This window comes from Diospyros lotus, chromosome 1, assembly GCF_014633365.1.
Source record: "Diospyros lotus cultivar Yz01 chromosome 1, ASM1463336v1, whole genome shotgun sequence".
Taxonomy (NCBI): Eukaryota; Viridiplantae; Streptophyta; class Magnoliopsida; order Ericales; family Ebenaceae; genus Diospyros; species Diospyros lotus.
In genome coordinates, this window is record NC_068338.1 from 23,468,374 (window position 1) to 23,486,589 (window position 18,216).

At 35.8% G+C, this 18,216-nt stretch overlaps 1 protein-coding gene and 1 non-coding gene across 2 annotated transcripts; both read left to right on the top strand.

Moving 5' to 3' along the window:
* Positions 1–353: 353 nt before the first annotated feature.
* Positions 354–17,708, top strand: LOC127801376 (origin of replication complex subunit 1B-like). Its single transcript, XM_052336415.1, has 16 exons — positions 354–1,405; positions 1,493–1,628; positions 2,499–2,651; positions 2,753–2,887; positions 2,977–3,128; positions 3,222–3,321; positions 3,446–3,568; positions 3,667–3,828; positions 3,929–3,986; positions 4,074–4,252; positions 4,399–4,513; positions 13,319–13,389; positions 13,791–13,886; positions 15,968–16,044; positions 16,423–16,506; positions 17,354–17,708. Exons 1-16 carry the CDS (start codon positions 585–587, stop codon positions 17,415–17,417), a joined length of 2,526 nt encoding a protein of 841 aa, XP_052192375.1. The 5' UTR covers positions 354–584; the 3' UTR covers positions 17,418–17,708.
* On the top strand, positions 2,559–2,636 carry LOC127793638 (small nucleolar RNA snoR28). The gene has a single exon (XR_008021474.1). It is a non-coding gene; the product is annotated as a small nucleolar RNA snoR28 (small nucleolar RNA).
* Positions 17,709–18,216: the final 508 nt, after the last annotated feature.

The following is an 18,216-nucleotide window of genomic DNA, read 5'->3' on the forward strand; positions in this document are numbered from 1 at the left end:
AAGCTATTTTGGGTCATTCATAAAAAGAGTAAGTTTGTCATTTTCCTAATCTGTAAAGCAATCTATACATTTTCTTGCATACAAATAGCATTATCTTATACAAATTGAGTAGGATTATTTTTAGAGATTGTTGCAAAATTTTGTTTACTATTGAAAAAAGTTTATTGATTTAACTAGTGAGTCTTAGATGTCATGAATTTAGATACAATTAAATAATGAAATGATAAATAGTTTTAAAATTTTAATTAATAAATGTATAAAAAAAATATCACTAATTCACCGGTTGTTTTATGCCACTTACAACGGTTCAATTCAACGTGTGCTGTTTACAAGAGGCCCAAAGTGGGGGGGAAGTTTCCCGCCAAAATGGTCTGTGTGGAGCCTGGAGTTTCTCTCTCTGTGTAAAACCCTTTTCTCACCGACTTTCCGGGAAAATATTTTCATCAGCGAGGCAGAGAGAGCAAAGAGGGTATCGCAACTTTCCCTGCAAACAAACAATGTTTTGGCATATATATATAGATTATAATACATAAACCCTAGCCTTCTCCTCGGGGGTTCCACACTGCTGCACCAGAACCATCTCCATGGCCGAAACACCAAAGAAAGCAGCGATCCAATCTCCGTCGGAAGCCAAACACCACAAATCTCTTCCAAACCCTAACAAGCCCTACGCTCCGCCGACACCCCAATGCCTGTCACCAACCCCTCGCCCTCGCCCTCGCCGCTCCTCTCGCCTCCTGACATCTCCCCAACCGCCGCCGCCTTCATCACTGGATTACAGGCCCAGCACCCGCTCCAAGAAATCAGCTCATAAAAGCCCTGATTCTGCTAAAAAAAATGTCAAAAACTCAAAGCGTAAGCCGGGTGGTGATTTGATTGATGCTTCACTATCGCCTGTGTCGCCGGACAGACACGAAGCAGCCAAGAAGAGAAGGAAGAAATGCAGTGAAACAAAATTGGATACGGCAACAAAAAGTAGGGTTTCAACGGCCTTGAAGTGTGAGGGGAAGAAGAGGAATTGCTCGGTACCAAAGAGGCGGGTGTACTATAAGAAGGTGTCCTACGATGGAGGAGAGTTCTCAGTGGGGAATGATGTGTATGTGAAGAGAAGAGAGGACGGAAGCTCCGACGACGAGGATCCTGAAATCGAGGAGTGCCGGGTGTGTTTCAAAGCTGGGAAGGCCGTGATGATTGAGTGTGACGATTGCTTGGGTGGATTTCATTTGAAATGCTTGAACCCCCCTTTGAAGGAAGTTCCTGAAGGCGATTGGATTTGTGGGTTTTGTGAGGCACTGAAATTGGGCAAGAAGGTTGAGTTTCCTGTTCCACCAAAGGGAAAGAAAAGAGCAAGAACATTGAGAGAGAAGCTTCTGTTCAGTCATTTGTGGGCCGCCCATATTGAGAGGTAGTAAAATGAAAGATATTAATTCTTATTGTGGAACAAATTCAGTAGCTATAACAGTTCTAAAGAGTTTGGTTTAGATTTCTGCAGCATATGGAAGGAGGTGGATGGAACATATTGGTTTAGGGGGCGATGGTACATCATACCCGAAGAAACTGCTGCTGGAAGACAGCCTCATAACTTGAGGAGGGAGCTTTACCAGACCAATGATTTTGCTGACATTGAGGTGATAATATATGCTCCTCCTCCCTCCCGCCCTCTCCCGTGGCAATTTATGTTCTAATATTGTGAAGATTGTTTTGATCTCCAGTTTGACTTCACATCTAATTATATTTTATTTTGTTGCTTCACATGAACACTTATGTTAATGGCAAAATTCTTGTGCAGTTATACTCCATAAACCTTTTTTTGTCAAAGATTTATTTCGTTTATAATCTGAATATAGTCCTTCTGTTAATATGAGGACCTAGAGAATGGGAGCTAGATACCCAACCATTGTGCTTCTACTATTTCATCTACTGATATCTACAGTGTCAGATTTACATTTTTCCTCATCTTGTTTGCTGTAATCTATTAATTTGTTAGAGTTGGTTGTAAATCTTTTAACTCTTAATAGAATTTGTAGTCAGCCTCATAAGGTTTATGGATTTCTAGTATTCTTAAAGTCTATGATTATTTGATATTTTTTGGTATTTAGAATGTTGGCATGTCCTTTTCACTTCTTTATTTAGTCAACTACATTGAAAATGATAAGAAATTTTACTGCAAAGAGATAGTCTGATGTACATTGTTGGGGCCTATTTCTTAATATTCTAAGCTTTTGGACTATTGGTAACTAAACATCAATCAGATCTCTGGTTCCTAGTTGCCTTACCAAGAATGGTAATCTTTATCTTATCCCTGTTATATTTATTGCCGTACACGCTGCTTTGTGCTAAAGTGCTTGATATATCATTTGGGTCATTTCATGACAGGTGATGCTTTTGGCAAAATCTTATTAACGTTTTAGTTTTTTTTTATTGATTATTAGTTTGCGAATTCCTCGTATGATAGGATGTTTTGATGAGGTAAACTTATTTCATGCTTGCCTATGTAGATGGAATCTGTCCTTAGGCATTGCTATGTTATGAACCCTAAAGAATTTTCTAAGGCTAGCAAAGAAGGTGATGATGTTTTTCTATGTGAATATGAGTATGACATACATTGGCATAGTTTCAAGCGTCTCGCAGAGATTGATAATGGTGAAGAGGTAATAATTTGAGATCTTGAAGCTTCATTTTACTGCCCTACGTGATTAGCATAGAATTGGCTATCTCTTGGAATTTATAGGCTCGCTTTATCATTTAATAGGATAGTGAAGCAGCTGACATTGATGAAGACTGGAACTCTGGTGCATGCTCTGACACAGAAGATGAAATAGAATGTGACGATGAAAGCAGAAATAATCTATTCAGTGGACCATCAGCAGTTCATCAGTTGGCTGCTGTATGAGCTCTATTTGGGTTGAAAATGTTAGTATGTGGTTTTGATGGCACCTAAACTATGCAACTAATTATTTATATAACCTAATGTAGAATTCAAGGAAAGGGCGAATATTTGGGCTTCAAAAGATAGGCGTTAAAAAGATTCCAGAGCATGTAAGATGCCACAAAGAGACTGAAATTGAAAGAGCAAAAGCAACACTTCTTTTGGCAACTTTGCCCACGTGTCTACCATGCAGGAATAAGTATGTTTAATCTAATTAGTACAACTTAAAGTTTCTCTTTCCATCTTTTCTTTCAGTGGCAAGTACTATAACAGGAAATGCACTTCTATGTAGAGAGATGGAAGAGATTACTGCATTTATAAAAGGTGCCATCTGTGATGATCAATGCCTTGGACGTTGCCTATACATTCATGGGGTTCCTGGTACTGGCAAGGTAATCAATTGATGGTTCTAAAAGTTTATCATACTTCGATTATTCAAACAGGCCTCATTCTGTCTTAGAGATTTTAACCTGATGAATATTACTGATCCTTCTTTCTATCTGCATCAAATTGCAGACAATGAGTGTCCTTGCAGTAATGAGGAATTTAAAGTCTGAAGTTGTTGCAGGACATATAAAGCCTTACTGTTTTGTGGAGATTAATGGTCTGAAATTGGCATCACCAGAGAATATTTACAGGGTATATATTTATTGAAGGTTAAAAACTTCATTTTTTTTGTATGACGACATCAACTTCTCATCATATAATATCTAATTTCCTGCCACACTTCTTTCTAGGTTATTTATGAAGCATTAACTGGACATAGAGTTAGTTGGAAAAAGGCTCTCCACTTGCTGAATGAACGATTTTCAAATGGTAGCAAAGGTGACAATAAGGATAACAAGCCTTGTGTCCTACTCATTGACGAACTTGATCTTCTTGTAACAAGAAATCAGTCGGTAAATCTGCAACATATATAGCAAAGTTTATCCCCAGTCATTTGTTAAGGATGTATTTTACGTTATAATCATATGTACCCATCTTTTTTCCCTTTTACAGGTATTATACAACATTCTTGATTGGCCTACCAAGCCACATTCCAAATTAGTTGTGCTAGGTAGAAGTTTATGTTCATCAGTTCTTCCCAGTTGTGTTTACATCTTATAATATCAATACAAGCCTTTCCCTATAAACCTTATTTCAGGAATCGCAAACACTATGGATCTTCCAGAAAAGTTGCTGCCACGTATTTCAAGCCGTATGGGCATACAGAGGCTTTGTTTTGGTCCCTATAACTATCAGCAACTACAAGAAATCATTTTAACACGCCTTAAAGGAATTGATGCTTTTGAAAGCCAGGCCATAGAATTTGCTTCAAGAAAGGTTGAGCTTCGTGCTTGTTCCTTCTTGATTAAGCTCGATTGTAGTTCTTTCTTCTCATCTGAAAATTGATTAAAAAGTGGACATTCTAATAGTCGATCTTGGGGTTCTAATCAATATTCATCGTATTACATATTCTTTAAGTTCAGGTGGCAGCTGTTTCAGGAGATGCACGCCGTGCACTGGAGATATGTAGGCGTGCAGCTGAACTTGCCGACTATCGTATTAAGAAACTGGCATCAGTTCCAAATGCTGCATCTCCAGGTAGTCAGTCTTTGGCTATGGCTATTGATCTTCTTACATAAGGAAAAAATTCAAAGGGAATGATTCCTTCAAGGCATTGGATTCATCTTTTACTTGTCACCTGTGACAAAGGTTGTGCCCATATTCCATGTGCTTATGGGTGTTATAAACAGATCTTTTGTGCGTTGGGTGCTTGAACACCATATTGATAACATATAAGTACTTATGCTAATATCAAAGGCTTATTTTCCATATTTTGGATTATTGAAAAGTAAATTTTGGTAATTTCTTTTAAATTCTAATAAATGACCTGCACACGCGCGCATGTAGAAAGACGCCAGATACTCCTTAATGAAAGGAAGTTCTCTAATGAATTGGCAATTCACTTGATGTTCCCTAATTGTATCATTTAGGTTAAATAGATGAATGAGCCAAGATATATTCATGTTTTAAAATAGGAGGGATCAGTAGAATGAATTCAATTCACACATTGGATATTTTGATTGAAGGGATATTGTAATTGTTTGCACTTGTTCGATCTATTAACATTTTTTGGGTGTTTTAGTTATGAAACTTACTGAAGAATTGAGCAATTTGTGAAGATTAATACACATTTGATAAGGATCAATACACCATCATTGGCTTAAAGTGGGAACTTCCTCCTTTTCATAGAATAGACACCTCACCATACTATTTGGAGCTGACCAGATCAACATGTATCTTGGGTCACTCCAATCAATAAATTGTACAACAACTCAATTATTAATTGGCAAATGATTTGGATAAACACAGCTAATCACTAACTATTCTCTCAAGGAAAAATGTTAGGCAAACTCATTTTGTGCCAGTACTTTGATACTGTTGGAATATCAAATCAAAAAGTTTGAATACGGATGAGACCAAGAGATAAGGTTGGTTGGAGATAAGGGAAGATTCAAAAAAAGATTAAACTGATAAAAAGATAAGTTCTTAAGAAAAAGGAGACAGTTGATTCCAAGTGATAAGTCGAGCTTTAGTGATAAACTTTATCCTTTAAAGATATTCAATTTTCTTGCTTTTTAGGAGATGTTGTAGAAGAATTCTTGTATATATACTCCATTCATATGCTCAATAAGATATTGAAGTTTTCCATTTCATTAAGTAAGTTTTTTCTTCCTCTAATTGAGTATTCTTCCTAAGTTGATTCAATAAGCTATTTTTCAGTTTTGTTCATGGTATCAGAGCAAGCAATCCTTCTAGTTGATTCCTTCCCTTCTGGTCATTGTTATTAAAATCGCGAGTTGACTCGTGTAATTTTACGAGTTTACTAGTCACCACGTATAAAGCAAGTCAACTTGCTTGTAGGATCGATTTTGTGGCAAAATTGCATCAACTCTCGAGTTTAGGGCATAAACTTAGTAAACTCAGACTTAGTTTACCGAGTTCATATTTGGCCCAATTTCCAGGTTAGAGATGGAAATATTTTCGTCTCTAACTGGCATATATATATAACACTACTTGGTATTTTTTCTTCTCCTTCTGCAAACCCTAATCGCCTGCTAAACCCCTACAATCGATGCTCCTTTTTCGTTCGATCACGAGTTTACCTAAACAATTGCTCTGTTTCTTCATTCGGTGGTGCTTGCTGCATGCGATTACTCTTTCACTGCTCTGTTTCTTCTTTGTGCGATTGCTCTGTCATTGCGACAAGCCTCAAAGTCAAAGGTATGTGAGTCGTGAGTGACTATATGTTTTTTGCCAAGTTCGATCCAATTGTTGTGTGTGTGTTGAACTATGTGCTGCATTTGAAGTCTGATTGTTGTGTGTGTGCTGTTCTGAGTGAGTGAGTGATACATATATATATATATATTGTTTTTGGGTGCATATTCTGTGCATACATATATATTATGTATTTTTGGGTGCATATTCTGTGCAATTATGCATACATTTTGTGCATATATTATGTATTTTTGGGTGCATATATATGAAATCATTTTGAAATAGGTACATGTATTTCACTTATAATAAGGATTATGTCATTATAAACATATATTTACATAAATTAAAGGATATTTTTAATTATTCGTAAAATCGTAAGATTTTACGATTCGATTTTATAGACCCTCTTACTATTCCACTTAAAATCTCGATTTTAACAACCTTGCTTTCGGTTATCTCATCTAAACTTACCAGTTCCTATGCTTATGGCGGATAATACCTCATCCTCTGATTATCCTTTTGCCACCTCTTTGATCCGTGATGCTCCATCTTAGTCTATGCTTCCATCCTTACAAACCTTGATTTCCATTCCCTTTAAATTACCCAACATAGATTGAATGGAACAAATTTCTAGGAATGGTTCCAATAAGTCTTGTTGGTAATGAAGGGTAAAGGAAAAGTAGGTTATCTCGATGGATCTCTTCCCATGCCTCCTAAAACAACACCTAACTATTCAAGTTAGGATGCTAAGAATTCTATTGTAATGGCTTGGCTCATAAATTCCATGGAGCCAAAAATAGGAAGGACTTGCCTATTCTATAAAAGTGCAAAGGATATTTGGACTGCGATGCAAGAAATCTATTCAGATCTCGAAAACACCTCACAATGCTTTGAGATTCGATTAGCCATTAGGACTACTCAACAAGGTAATATGTTAGTGACTAAATATTACAATGTTGTAACATCATTATGGCAGGAAATGGATCTACTATATGACATAAATTGACATTGTTCTGAAGATGGTGGCAAATATGTCAAGATGCTTGAGAAGGAAAGAGTGTTTGATTTTTCGCATGGACTCAACAAGGACTTGGATGAAGTTCGTGGTTGACTCCTAGGTTCTAAACTTTTTCCGTCCATTCGTGAGGCCTTTGTTGAAATTAGAAGAGAGGAAAGCTGCAAGAAGGTGATGCTTAACAACTCATCTCCTCTGAATATAGGTATTCAAAACTCTGCTTTGGTAGCTCATTAGAATAGTCCATTCTATCAGAAAAATCAAAAGAATAAATACAAGAATCTATGGCGTGATTATTGCAACAAACCTAATCAAACCAGGGAGACTTGTTAGAAATTGCATAGAAAACCTACAAATTGGAAATCAAAGAATCAAAGGGACCAATCTAAGGTGGCTTATGTGATTGATTTAGTTCCGACAGAGGAGAAAACCTATCAATACTCCTCCATTTACTGCAGAACAGATGGAGATTTTGAAAAATATGTTATCTCAATCGAAGGTATCTAAAGAACCGGAACATACAATCCCTAGTACTGTAGTTGCTCAACGAGATAATTTTCACTTCTTGTTATCTCACCGAGATTATGAAAATATGTGGATTATAGATTTAGGAGCATTAGATCATAAGACCAGTTGTTCCTCCCTATTTTCTACATATAAGAAATGTAATGATAATGCCCAAGTTGCAATAGCATATGACAGTTTGACTAGTATAATCGAAAAAGGAGATAATTAAACTGTCAGGATTAACACTTTCTTCTGTTTTACATGTTCCAAATATCAACTGCAATCTTATATCAATTGGTAAATTGACTAGAGATATGCAGTGTGCAGTTAAATTTTCTTCGTCTTCGTGTGTTTTTCAGGACCTAATTTTAGGAAAAATGATTGGCCACTAAAGAAAAAAATGGTCTCTATTTTCTGTCTAGTCCCACTCCATAGAAATCTTTTAATTTAGTTTCTGTGTCTCATTGTGATATTATGTTATAGCACAAGCGATTAGGTTATCCTAGTTTTGTTTAGCTAAAATGCTTGTACCCTAGATTATTTGGTAATAAAGACATTGTTTCTTTTAATTGTGAACATTGTGTTATTGCCAAACTATCTCGTAATTCTCATCCTCCTTACACTTATAAACCTTCCATACCCTTCCATCTTTTTCATAGTGATATTTGGGGACTAGCTCGAGCTCCAACCTTAATTGGTACTCGCTGGTTTATTACTTTTATTAATGATCACTCATGACTGTGTTGGGTTTATCTAATGAAAGAGAAGTCTGAAGCCTATGCAATTTTTATTCTGTTTCATAAATTTGTACAAAATCTGTTTTAGTCCTCTATTCATATACTCAGATCGGATAATGGGAGGGAATACTTTGGCCCAGATTTCACAAAATATCTATCTGATCATGGTATTTTTCATCAAAGTTCTTACCTTTGCACCCCACAGTAGAATGAGATGGCTAAAAGAAAAAACAGGCACCTCCTTAAAGTTGCTAGATCCATTATGTTCTCTAGCAATGTTCCTAACTCCTTTTTGGGGGGAAGTTGTGTTAACTGTTGCATACCTAATTAACAGGCTTCCTTCTAAAACCCTTAATTTCAAAACTCCTTTGAGTTGTTTGCTGAAAATCTTTCCTAACATCTATATTCTTAACTCTCTTACCCCAAGGGTCTTTGGCTGCACTACTTTTGTTCATATTCCATCTATACATCATGGTAAACTAGATAACAAAAGTCTAAAATGTATTTTTGTTGGCTAATCTTCGACACAACAAGGGTACAAGTGTTATTCTCCTATAGCCAAACGATTCTGTGTCCTATGATGTTTTCTTCCTTGAACACCAACCCTACTACCCTACTTCTCTTTAGGGGGAGATATCTACAGAAGAGAAGTAGTGGGACTCATCTCTATCTCTTCCTATTGTTTTGCCTCCCATTGTTTCTACAAATCCTTCTCCATTTAATAAGCCAAATGTCCCTGCTAAATTTGCCACTGAACATATTCCAGAATTATGTGAAAAGGGAGCAGAAAACTCCATTGATTTGCCTCAACCCTCTGATCAGCCCCTTGAAAGTCTATTCAAGGAGACCTAAAATTTCTTCTCAAATCCAATCATCTGAACTAAATGCAAGTTCTAACCTAGAAGAAACGAGAATTGAGGATGATCTTGATGTACCTATTGCTATAAGGAAGGGAGCGAGGTCTTACACCAAACATCCTATCTCAAACTATCTTACTTATGCTAAGATATCTCCAAAGCATAGGGCATTCACTGCTTTAGTGATGAGTTAAAAAGTTCCTACAAATATACAATAGGCCTTGAAAAACCCTAAGTGGAAAGAGGTTGTATTAGAGGAAATGAAGGCCTTTGTTGACAATCAAACTTGGGACATTGTTGAGCCACCTAAAGACAAGAAAATAGTGGGTTTCAAGTGGATATTTACAATAAAATATAATGCTGATGGAAAAATTGACAGGTATAATGCATGGTTGGTTGCACAGGGTTTTACTCAAACATATGGAATAAATTATGAAGAGACTTTTGCCCTATATCTAAATTGAATTCCATTAGAGTATTATTGTCTATGGATGCAAATCTAGATTGGGAACTTCACCTATTAGACATAAAGAATGCCTTCTTGAATGGAAGTTTGGAAGAAGTTTTCTTGCGAATGCCTCTTGGTTTTGAATCATTTGAAAATCAAAGTAAGGTATGCAAATTAAAGAAGGCCCTTTATGGTCTAAAACAATCACCCAGGGCATGGTTTACAAAATTTAGTACAACCATGAAGAAGCTTGGCTATCAAAAGGGGCAAACTGATCGCATTGTGTTTATCAAGCAAACTAAAAATGGAAAATTTATTCTAATCATGTATGTGGATAACATGATTTTTATAGGTGATGATGCTGTAGGGATTCTACAACTAAAAGAGGGTCTGCAAGCTGAGTTTAAAGTGAAAGACCTTGGAACATTGAAATACTTCCTTGGCATGGAAGTATTGAGTAAAAAAGGTATTTTCATTACTTAAGGTGAAATATACTCTAGATCTTCTCATTGAAACAAGGAAAATAGGTTGTAGATCTGCAAGTACTCCTTTGGAACAGAATTGGAAATCAAGGAGCACAGGGGTTGATTATCATGTGGATAAGGCAAGATACCAAAGATTGGTAGGAAAATGACCAAATATTGCGTTTAGTGTGAGTGTTGTAAGTCAATTTATGCATGCTCCTACACAAAGACATCTAGATGCAATAAATCATATTCTTAGATATCTCAAGGGTACCCAGGAAATGGCCTATTGTTAAGAAAATGTGATAACCCTAAAATTGAATGCTTTACTGATATAGATTGGGCAAGAGCTATCGAAGACAATAAATCTACTTTAGGATATTGCACTAAATTATGGGAAAACCTAGTTACTTAGAGGAGTAAAAAACAGCTAGTGGTAGCTAGAAGCAGTGTAGAAGCAAAGTATAGAGCAATTGCCTAAGGAATATGCAGTGTTATTAAAGGCGCACCTTGGGTGCCTGGAATGCTTCCAGGCAGGCACAAACCATCAAGGCACGCCTAGGCCCAAGCGCCTTGGGCTTAGGTGCGCCTAGGCTTTTTTAACTATTTTTTAGGGTTTTTATTTTACTGTTTATTATTTTATTTAATTTTTTATTGTTTAGGGTTTAAATTTATTACTTCAATTACAAATTTGGCAATGAGTAAAAGGGCTACTACTTCAAATGCTCCAATTGAATTTGAACTAGTTGAAGATGGAGAGGGAGATGATGTGAAAGAAGATATTAGAGATGATGCTTCTAATGATGAAAATATGGAAATGTTTGATCTTGATGATGAGGATGATTTTAAGATTATTTAAAATGCATAATTAGTTAATCTTAATTAAGATTTAAGACTTATAAATTGTTTTAAGATTTAATTTAAGTTGACTTAAAGACTTTTAGATTGCATTTTTCATTATTATACGTTGAATTTTTTAATTTCCTTGATAAAATGCTTGTGAATATATTATTAGGAGTTATGACTTATTTTATACTTTATTCTTCAACTAGGATGTATATATATATATATATATATATATTTAGTTAGCCTAGTTCCATCGGGCGTGCACCTCGCCTTGCGCTTTGCACCTTAGGCTCCAACACTCTTTTGTGCCTTAGTGTGCCTTGGGCCTTTAATAACACTAGGAATATGTGAATTAATCTAGTTGGAAAGACTGTTACACCACTTAAAGATATCATGGGATGCACCCATGAAACTAGTGACAACAAATCAACCATTAGCATAGTTCACAATCCAATTCAACATGATAAGATGAAACATGTAAGGATTGATCGAGACTTCATCCCGATTGAAATTGAAAACGGAACAATTATCCTCTTGTACATTCCAATTCAAGATCAAGAGGCTGGTATTCTAACTAAAGCTATGTCCAAGCCAAGTTTTGAAGTGTTAATTAGCAAGTTGGGAATAATTGATATGTATTCACCAGCTTGAGGGAGAGTGTTGGAATATCAAATCAAAAAGTTTGAATACGGATGAGACCAAGAAATAAGGTTGGTTGGAGATAAGGGAAGATTCAAAAAAAGATTAAACTGATAAAAGAGACAAGTTCCTAAGAACAAGGAGACAGTTGATTCCAAGTGATAAGTCCAGCTTTAGTGATAAACTTTATCCTTTAAAGATATTCAATTTTCTTTTTTTTAGGAGATGTTTTAGAAGAATTCTTGTATATATAGCCCATTCTTATGCTCAATAAGATATTGAAGCAGTTTTCCATTTCATTAAGTAAGTTTTTTCTTCCTCTCTAATTGAGTATTCTTCCTAAGTTGCTTCAATCAGCAGTTTTTCTGTTTTGTTCAGATACCATTCAAGTTCTTCCATAACTTGTATCCCGGTTTAGTCTTGTATGAGGATTAGTTGTATCCCTTCTGTTTCTGAACAAAACAAGGCATTTTCTATTGTATGATTTTTACTGTTAACCTTATTCCTTTTGAGAACTGCACAAATCTATAAGAGTTGCTCTTGGAACATAATGGCTACTCCAGGTGCAGTCATTTTATGTGAAATGCAGTAATAATGCCAGCTTCCATGTAATAAACCATTTCATACTTTTTTCTCTGTTGAGACTGCAAATAATAATATAAAAAAGAAAAGTTAATTTCTACCGTAAGTTTTTAGATGATATGGTGGTTAAAAGTTCAACATTGTATAAGAGTAGGCAAAGGTTCCGTGTTCAAACCTCACTGCCAACCTAGTATTTCATTAGTTGTATGTGTTTGGACCAATTATGCATTGAAGTTTGGCCACATGTGAGGGGCGTGTTGAGAGAACAAATAATAATATAAAAGATAAAGTTAACCCTCTATCTACCAGCTTAAGATATGGGATGGTGGTTAACAATTCAACATGCTAATATACTCACATTCAGTATAATTACAGTTGCTATAAACTAATCTTAGTGATATTACTGCATGTCCTGGAAATGCCATATGATAATTCATTTCAATTCAATTTGGACTATGATTTTTAGTCTCCTTTTTGTGAAATCTCAAACATTTTGCTTTCTCATTGTGGCCAGATGTGTCTACATTCAGGTAGATGTGTTTCTATTCTGCCAATAAGAAAGTAAAGTTTTAGCAATTCTATCCTTGCATATACAGTTTGAGCTAGATTTCCTATCAACTTACAGACTCAGAAGAAGTTGCGACAGCATCTAGAAAAGCAAATTTAGGCAACAAAAACCTGGACCACTGGTGTTATATGGGCATTACTTTCAGCTTGATTATACTATTAGACTTGGGACTGGTCATTAGTGTCATAGCTATTATTTTCAGCTTGATTATACTATTAGACTTGGACCACTGATAGTGTCGTATAGCTGTTATTTTCAGCTTGATTATAATTTGTTTTCTCCTATTGTTGTTCTAACTGTATGTTCCTCAAGTTTTTCCATACTTTCCTGGTGAAAGATAGAATCACACTGTTAGTTTCAGCATCCAAAATAAAGCTTTTGCTTCATCCTAGGAGTATCTTGTGCTTGATCCTTGGAAGTGTAATTACTGTGTGCTTAATGGCTATAAATTAAACTGGTCTCCAGGAAAATCCCTTGTTGGCATGGCCGACGTTGAAGCAGCGATCCAGGAGATGTTCCAGGCTCCACATATTCAAGTGAGTTGTTTAATCATTGTACTTCTCTTGAAAATTTTCTTGTTATGGGGGATTAATAAATTATTTCCTGTGCCTAGTTCTGCAAATATCTATTGTAGTCTTACCTCCATTACAGCTTCACAAACCTAAATAAGTAAACATAAAACTATGACAACTGTTATGATCTAAACATTCTGTTCACACTCATGAGAGGCCTCAAGTCATGTTGTAGTACCAGACATGCATTTCCTGTTTGTTCGGTTATCATTGTACAAATATTATGAAATACTTGATCAGTTGTTAGCTCCATGTTTTGCCAGTATCAATGTTTAAGAGAAGCTCTCTTCCCACTTTCTTTCATTTATGAACCTTTTCCTGGCCTTTCATAGGTTAACTTCAATATCTGAATTTCCTTTTACCAGGTAATGAAAAGTTGTTCCAAACTGGGTAAAATCTTCTTGGCGGCCATGGTGCATGAACTCTATAAATCAGGAATGGGTGAAACAACCTTTGAGAAGGTCTACTCTTCTATCCACGTAATTTTTGTTATCTTACTTGGTGTACCTGTGATGTGTGGCATTGGCTATGACTATAGCTCTTTGAATCATGATAACTAAAAACCCAAACTAGTTTATATCCGACAGACCTCTATGAAGGTTCAAAGAGCTACTTATTCAGGAATGGCACCTTGAATTTGGGTTTTTAGCTATCGTGGGGTGTGTGTATACATTCCCCCTTCTTTTGGGTGGGGATGGTGAATCCTTTTATTAAATAAATAGTGGATTCAACAAAAAAATTTCCTTCAGATGCAAATTGGTAACCATCAAGCTGCAGCGCAAACAAACTGCTAGTAGCTTTGATACTTGAATGTATGAAGCATTGAGGCTTTTAAAAACTGCCTTGTGCATGCTAGACATTAATATTTATGTCCAATATTGTTGAAGTTTTATCTTTCAAACTCTGTGTCTGAAATGTCCTATATTATTTGATAACTTAAAGTTTGTTTTATTCTTTTACTTTTTGAAATTTTTTTCTTCTTCTTTGATGTGGGACAATAGGAAGATAAGAGATGAAGAAGGAGAGAGAGAGAGAGAGAGATCATATTATTTAATCATCCAAAGTTGAATAAAAGGCTACATTATGCATCATGTTGCCTATTTATAGGCAATTAGAAGATAACCTATCTAAAGATAACTAATCAAAATATGATTATAATCTCTAAAATCAAATATAACTCTATCCAATCCCTAAATCAAATAAAATCTATTGTCTAAACAACTATGATAAATCAAAACAGAACAAGATAAAATCTAATCTAAATCTTATTTTTAAAATCAAAATAGAAAAATATCCCTATCATTCTTCCTCTTCTCCATCCTTGGTGGCAACTCCCATGGGAGTCACATCCCATATGGGTTGCCAGTGGATGGGGAGGGGTGGGGAAGAAACTGAAAATGAAATTGAAATTGTGGAAACACCAAGGAGGTGTTATTTAAAGTTTTAAAAAATGAAACAAGCAATCAAATGCCATTTTCTATTTTGTTTCCAAAATCATGAAAAAGGAAAAGAGAAAACTAAAGTAAAGTCCTATCAAATGGGGCTTTTAAGTATCTCGCATGATTCAGCTCAACATGCATCAAGCACAATGTAAATTAAAAAAAAAAAAATGTTTGGGGATTTTTAGAACATATCAAACCATTAATCCCATTAGTGGGGTTGGTTAGATGAATTTTAGCTCACTAATCATTTCTATCTATGGCCATGTCTTCTATAAGCCCTTGTATCATACCTTAAAGTCTCACTAAGTTTTTCTTGGTCTTTCTCTACCTCTTCTGCTAAAGACTTGTTCGGTTCTATTCACTTTTCTAACAAGAGCCTATATTGATCTTTGATAATTAAAAAACATTCTAGTTTTATTCCCTATTAATCTGTCTATTCTTTTTATTTTAGAATGTTGAAGTCTAAGTTTTCATGAATGTAAATCTTTTAAATGAATACAAGGATTTGCCATGCAAATTTCTGGTGTAGAATTTGGAGGAATAAAAGGGCATCCCCATTACATGAGGCTCTCTGCTTTGTGAGGGTTGGGGAAGGATTGTATTTGTACACAACCTTTCCATTGCATTTTTTGCAAATAGGTTGTTTCCACAACCCAAACCTATGACCTTCTAGTCATAAAAGGAGAACTTTACCATTGCTACCAGGGCTCACCCTCATGGTGTAGAAATTGGAATGTATTATATTATTTTTGTATAATAAAAACCAAAAGTATTTGTAGTGGAGAACAGAGGAGATATTTAATATATTATCATTTTTAAAGCATGCACTTGTTTGTTGTCTTGTCTTCATTGTGTCAGCATGCCCATATTGTATTGTAGACTTTGTAGTTGTATCCTATGTCTGTATCTTTACCCAAATTTTGCATGTTAAATGTTCATTTCAAAATCAGTCTTGAATGTTGATAATGAAACAGAATCAAGTGTAAACTGTCCATACTTTTGGTTAAATTGATGCTTTTTCTATTGATGCCTTTCTTTTGCTCTAAGACCTGTACAGTGCCATTGTGGATGTTTCCTTACAGATAATATTTTGTATGTAGTTAGCAATGACTCTTTCATGTCTCTGTACAAGTAATGGAGAAGCCTTTCCTGGGTGGGATGCACTCTTGAAAATTGGGTAATTATTGCCATCCTATGTTCTATTTCATTTAAGCTTAATGGCCTGGGCATCTTCTATTGAGGGTGAGCCTTGGTAGCAACGCTAAGTCGCTCCCTTGTGACCCGAAGGTCATAGGTTCATGTTGTGGAAACAACCTCTTTGCAAAAAAGCAAAGTGAAGCCTGCGTAAAAATTGGCCCCTCCCCAATCCTCATTAAGTGGGGAGCCTCGTGCATTGGGGTTGCTTAAAAAAAAAAAAAAAAAGCCTTGGTATCATTTGATTAGGCTGTTTTCACATGTGGGAATTTTTTTTAAAGAGAACAAGTCTTTACATTTTTAGCCATGTCTGGAGTATATTTGGAAATCTAAACTTTGTTATTTTACTATTGTTTGGCAGCTGTAAGCTTGGTGAATGCAGAATTATTCTTTGTGAAGCCGGAGCTAGGCACAGATTGCAGAAGCTGCAGCTCAATTTTCCCAGGTCAATTTCCTTCTCTAAGCCTTGGGCACAACTCACTCGACCTGACATAATACTTTTATTAGCGAACAATATTCTGTATTTTTCAAAGGTTAAGTCTTGTGTTTGAATTCTTTTTCCTTTGCCATACGTGTTGTTATGGACTTGGAAAGGGTATGCATTGACATAATGTGCTCTTTGTTATGTAGGAACAATTCTGTTTTTGAAACGTGTTCTGCTAGTTTACTCACCTTAAAGAATCTGAATTGATATTTACATTGCAAGCTTGCACCTTCTCAGAATATATTTTTTTTTAATTCTATGCTGTGTTTCAAAATAGGATATATGCCAAAACATTTGAAATTTCTGCAATTCTGGAAGATATTGAGAACCATTACCTCCAGATTTCAAGGTATACCTACCTAACAGAAATATGGATTAGGGCTGTTGTGGAAATGTGGTTGATTGCTCATTCTCAACCTTTCTTAGGGATCTGCTGATCTAAATACTTTAGGAAGATCAGTAATTTCACAATGATTATCGTTACTTTGTGACCTGATACGTATTAACGGTCCCCCCCAGTTAAAGTATTACAGCTTGTTTTGTGTTTCATGGGACTGATATGGACGTTTTGAGGAATTTAGCTTGGTAGGATATTACATTGGCCATGAGTGGCAACATCTCTATGGAGTGGGAAAGCATGGTCATGGATTCCCTGAATATAGAGATCTTCTGCTTCTACACTAACTTGGCATGTTTTAAGTGTTGTGACTTTCTGGTTAGCGGCCCTAATTGAAATCACTAGCACCTGCATTCAAACCGTATCATAAATGATGGTGATGTTCTGATCTATGTTGCTTTTTTCTGGCAGTGATGATGTGGCTTTTGCTCTAAAAGACAGCAAGGAGCTACCCTGGTTGGCTAAGTATCTGTGACTTCACCGCAGAGCAAACTACTAGCAATTCTCTATTCATTCTTGCAACTTGTTTCGTTCTCATCAGCATTGTTATCGAATTTATGTTTACATTTAGTGAGGATGCACCCTTTCTCTTTAATTCTAAATGAGAGTCTTCAGTTTTCCCCTAGACTTGAGGCATCACCTTTCATTATCTTTATTTACAAGGTCCATAGTGATCGAGGATATAATGTATTGTTTTTGTTGTTGACTGATGTTCACCAAAAGAAAAAAGAAATAAAGTACTTGTACAATTGTACTCTTATTGACCTGTGTCAGTTTCTGTGTGGTTATTGCATAAGGTTACTTGTTCTTCTGGGCACTGTTATGGTAATGCAGTTATTGGATGATGATCAAGGAGAGGACTGCGTATTGACTTAAAAAGCTTCTTGGCAAACTGAAACCTATGCCAAAGAGACAGCAATAATAAAGTAAAGAAAATGGTTGAAGCTGTTGTGCAGGCAGCAGGATTGGTACTGAAGTTGAAGCAGGATGTGGATTCAAAAGAAAGAGGGAAAACAAACAACAGCATTGGCAATGTTTGTGGTATGGTAAAATCCACACTATGATATTTTCTTTCAATCTGTTGTAGGATTAGCATGATCTTCAAACACATAATGCCATGATGCTTCTTCCACAGAAAATGATCTCTTGCACCTGATGGTCTACTTCAACACTAGGTAATTGCCATGCTATAGGATTTCTGAGTTTTTCTCGGTTCATTTTAAAACTCTCTTGCTCATGAACAAGTCATGATTGTTATAACTGTACTGAAATAG

What these genes read in the sequence shown, in the direction of transcription:
- LOC127801376 (XM_052336415.1), top strand. Translation starts at nt 585, where the DNA reads ATGGCCGAAACACCAAAGAAAGCAGCGATCCAATCTCCGTCGGAAGCC. An exon ending in GGGTTCCTGGTACTGGCAAG is followed by an intron (nt 3,322 to 3,445) that starts GTAATCAATTGA and finishes ATCAAATTGCAG; the next exon opens with ACAATGAGTGTCCTTGCAGT. An exon ending in TTCCAAATTAGTTGTGCTAG is followed by an intron (nt 3,987 to 4,073) that starts GTAGAAGTTTAT and finishes ACCTTATTTCAG; the next exon opens with GAATCGCAAACACTATGGAT.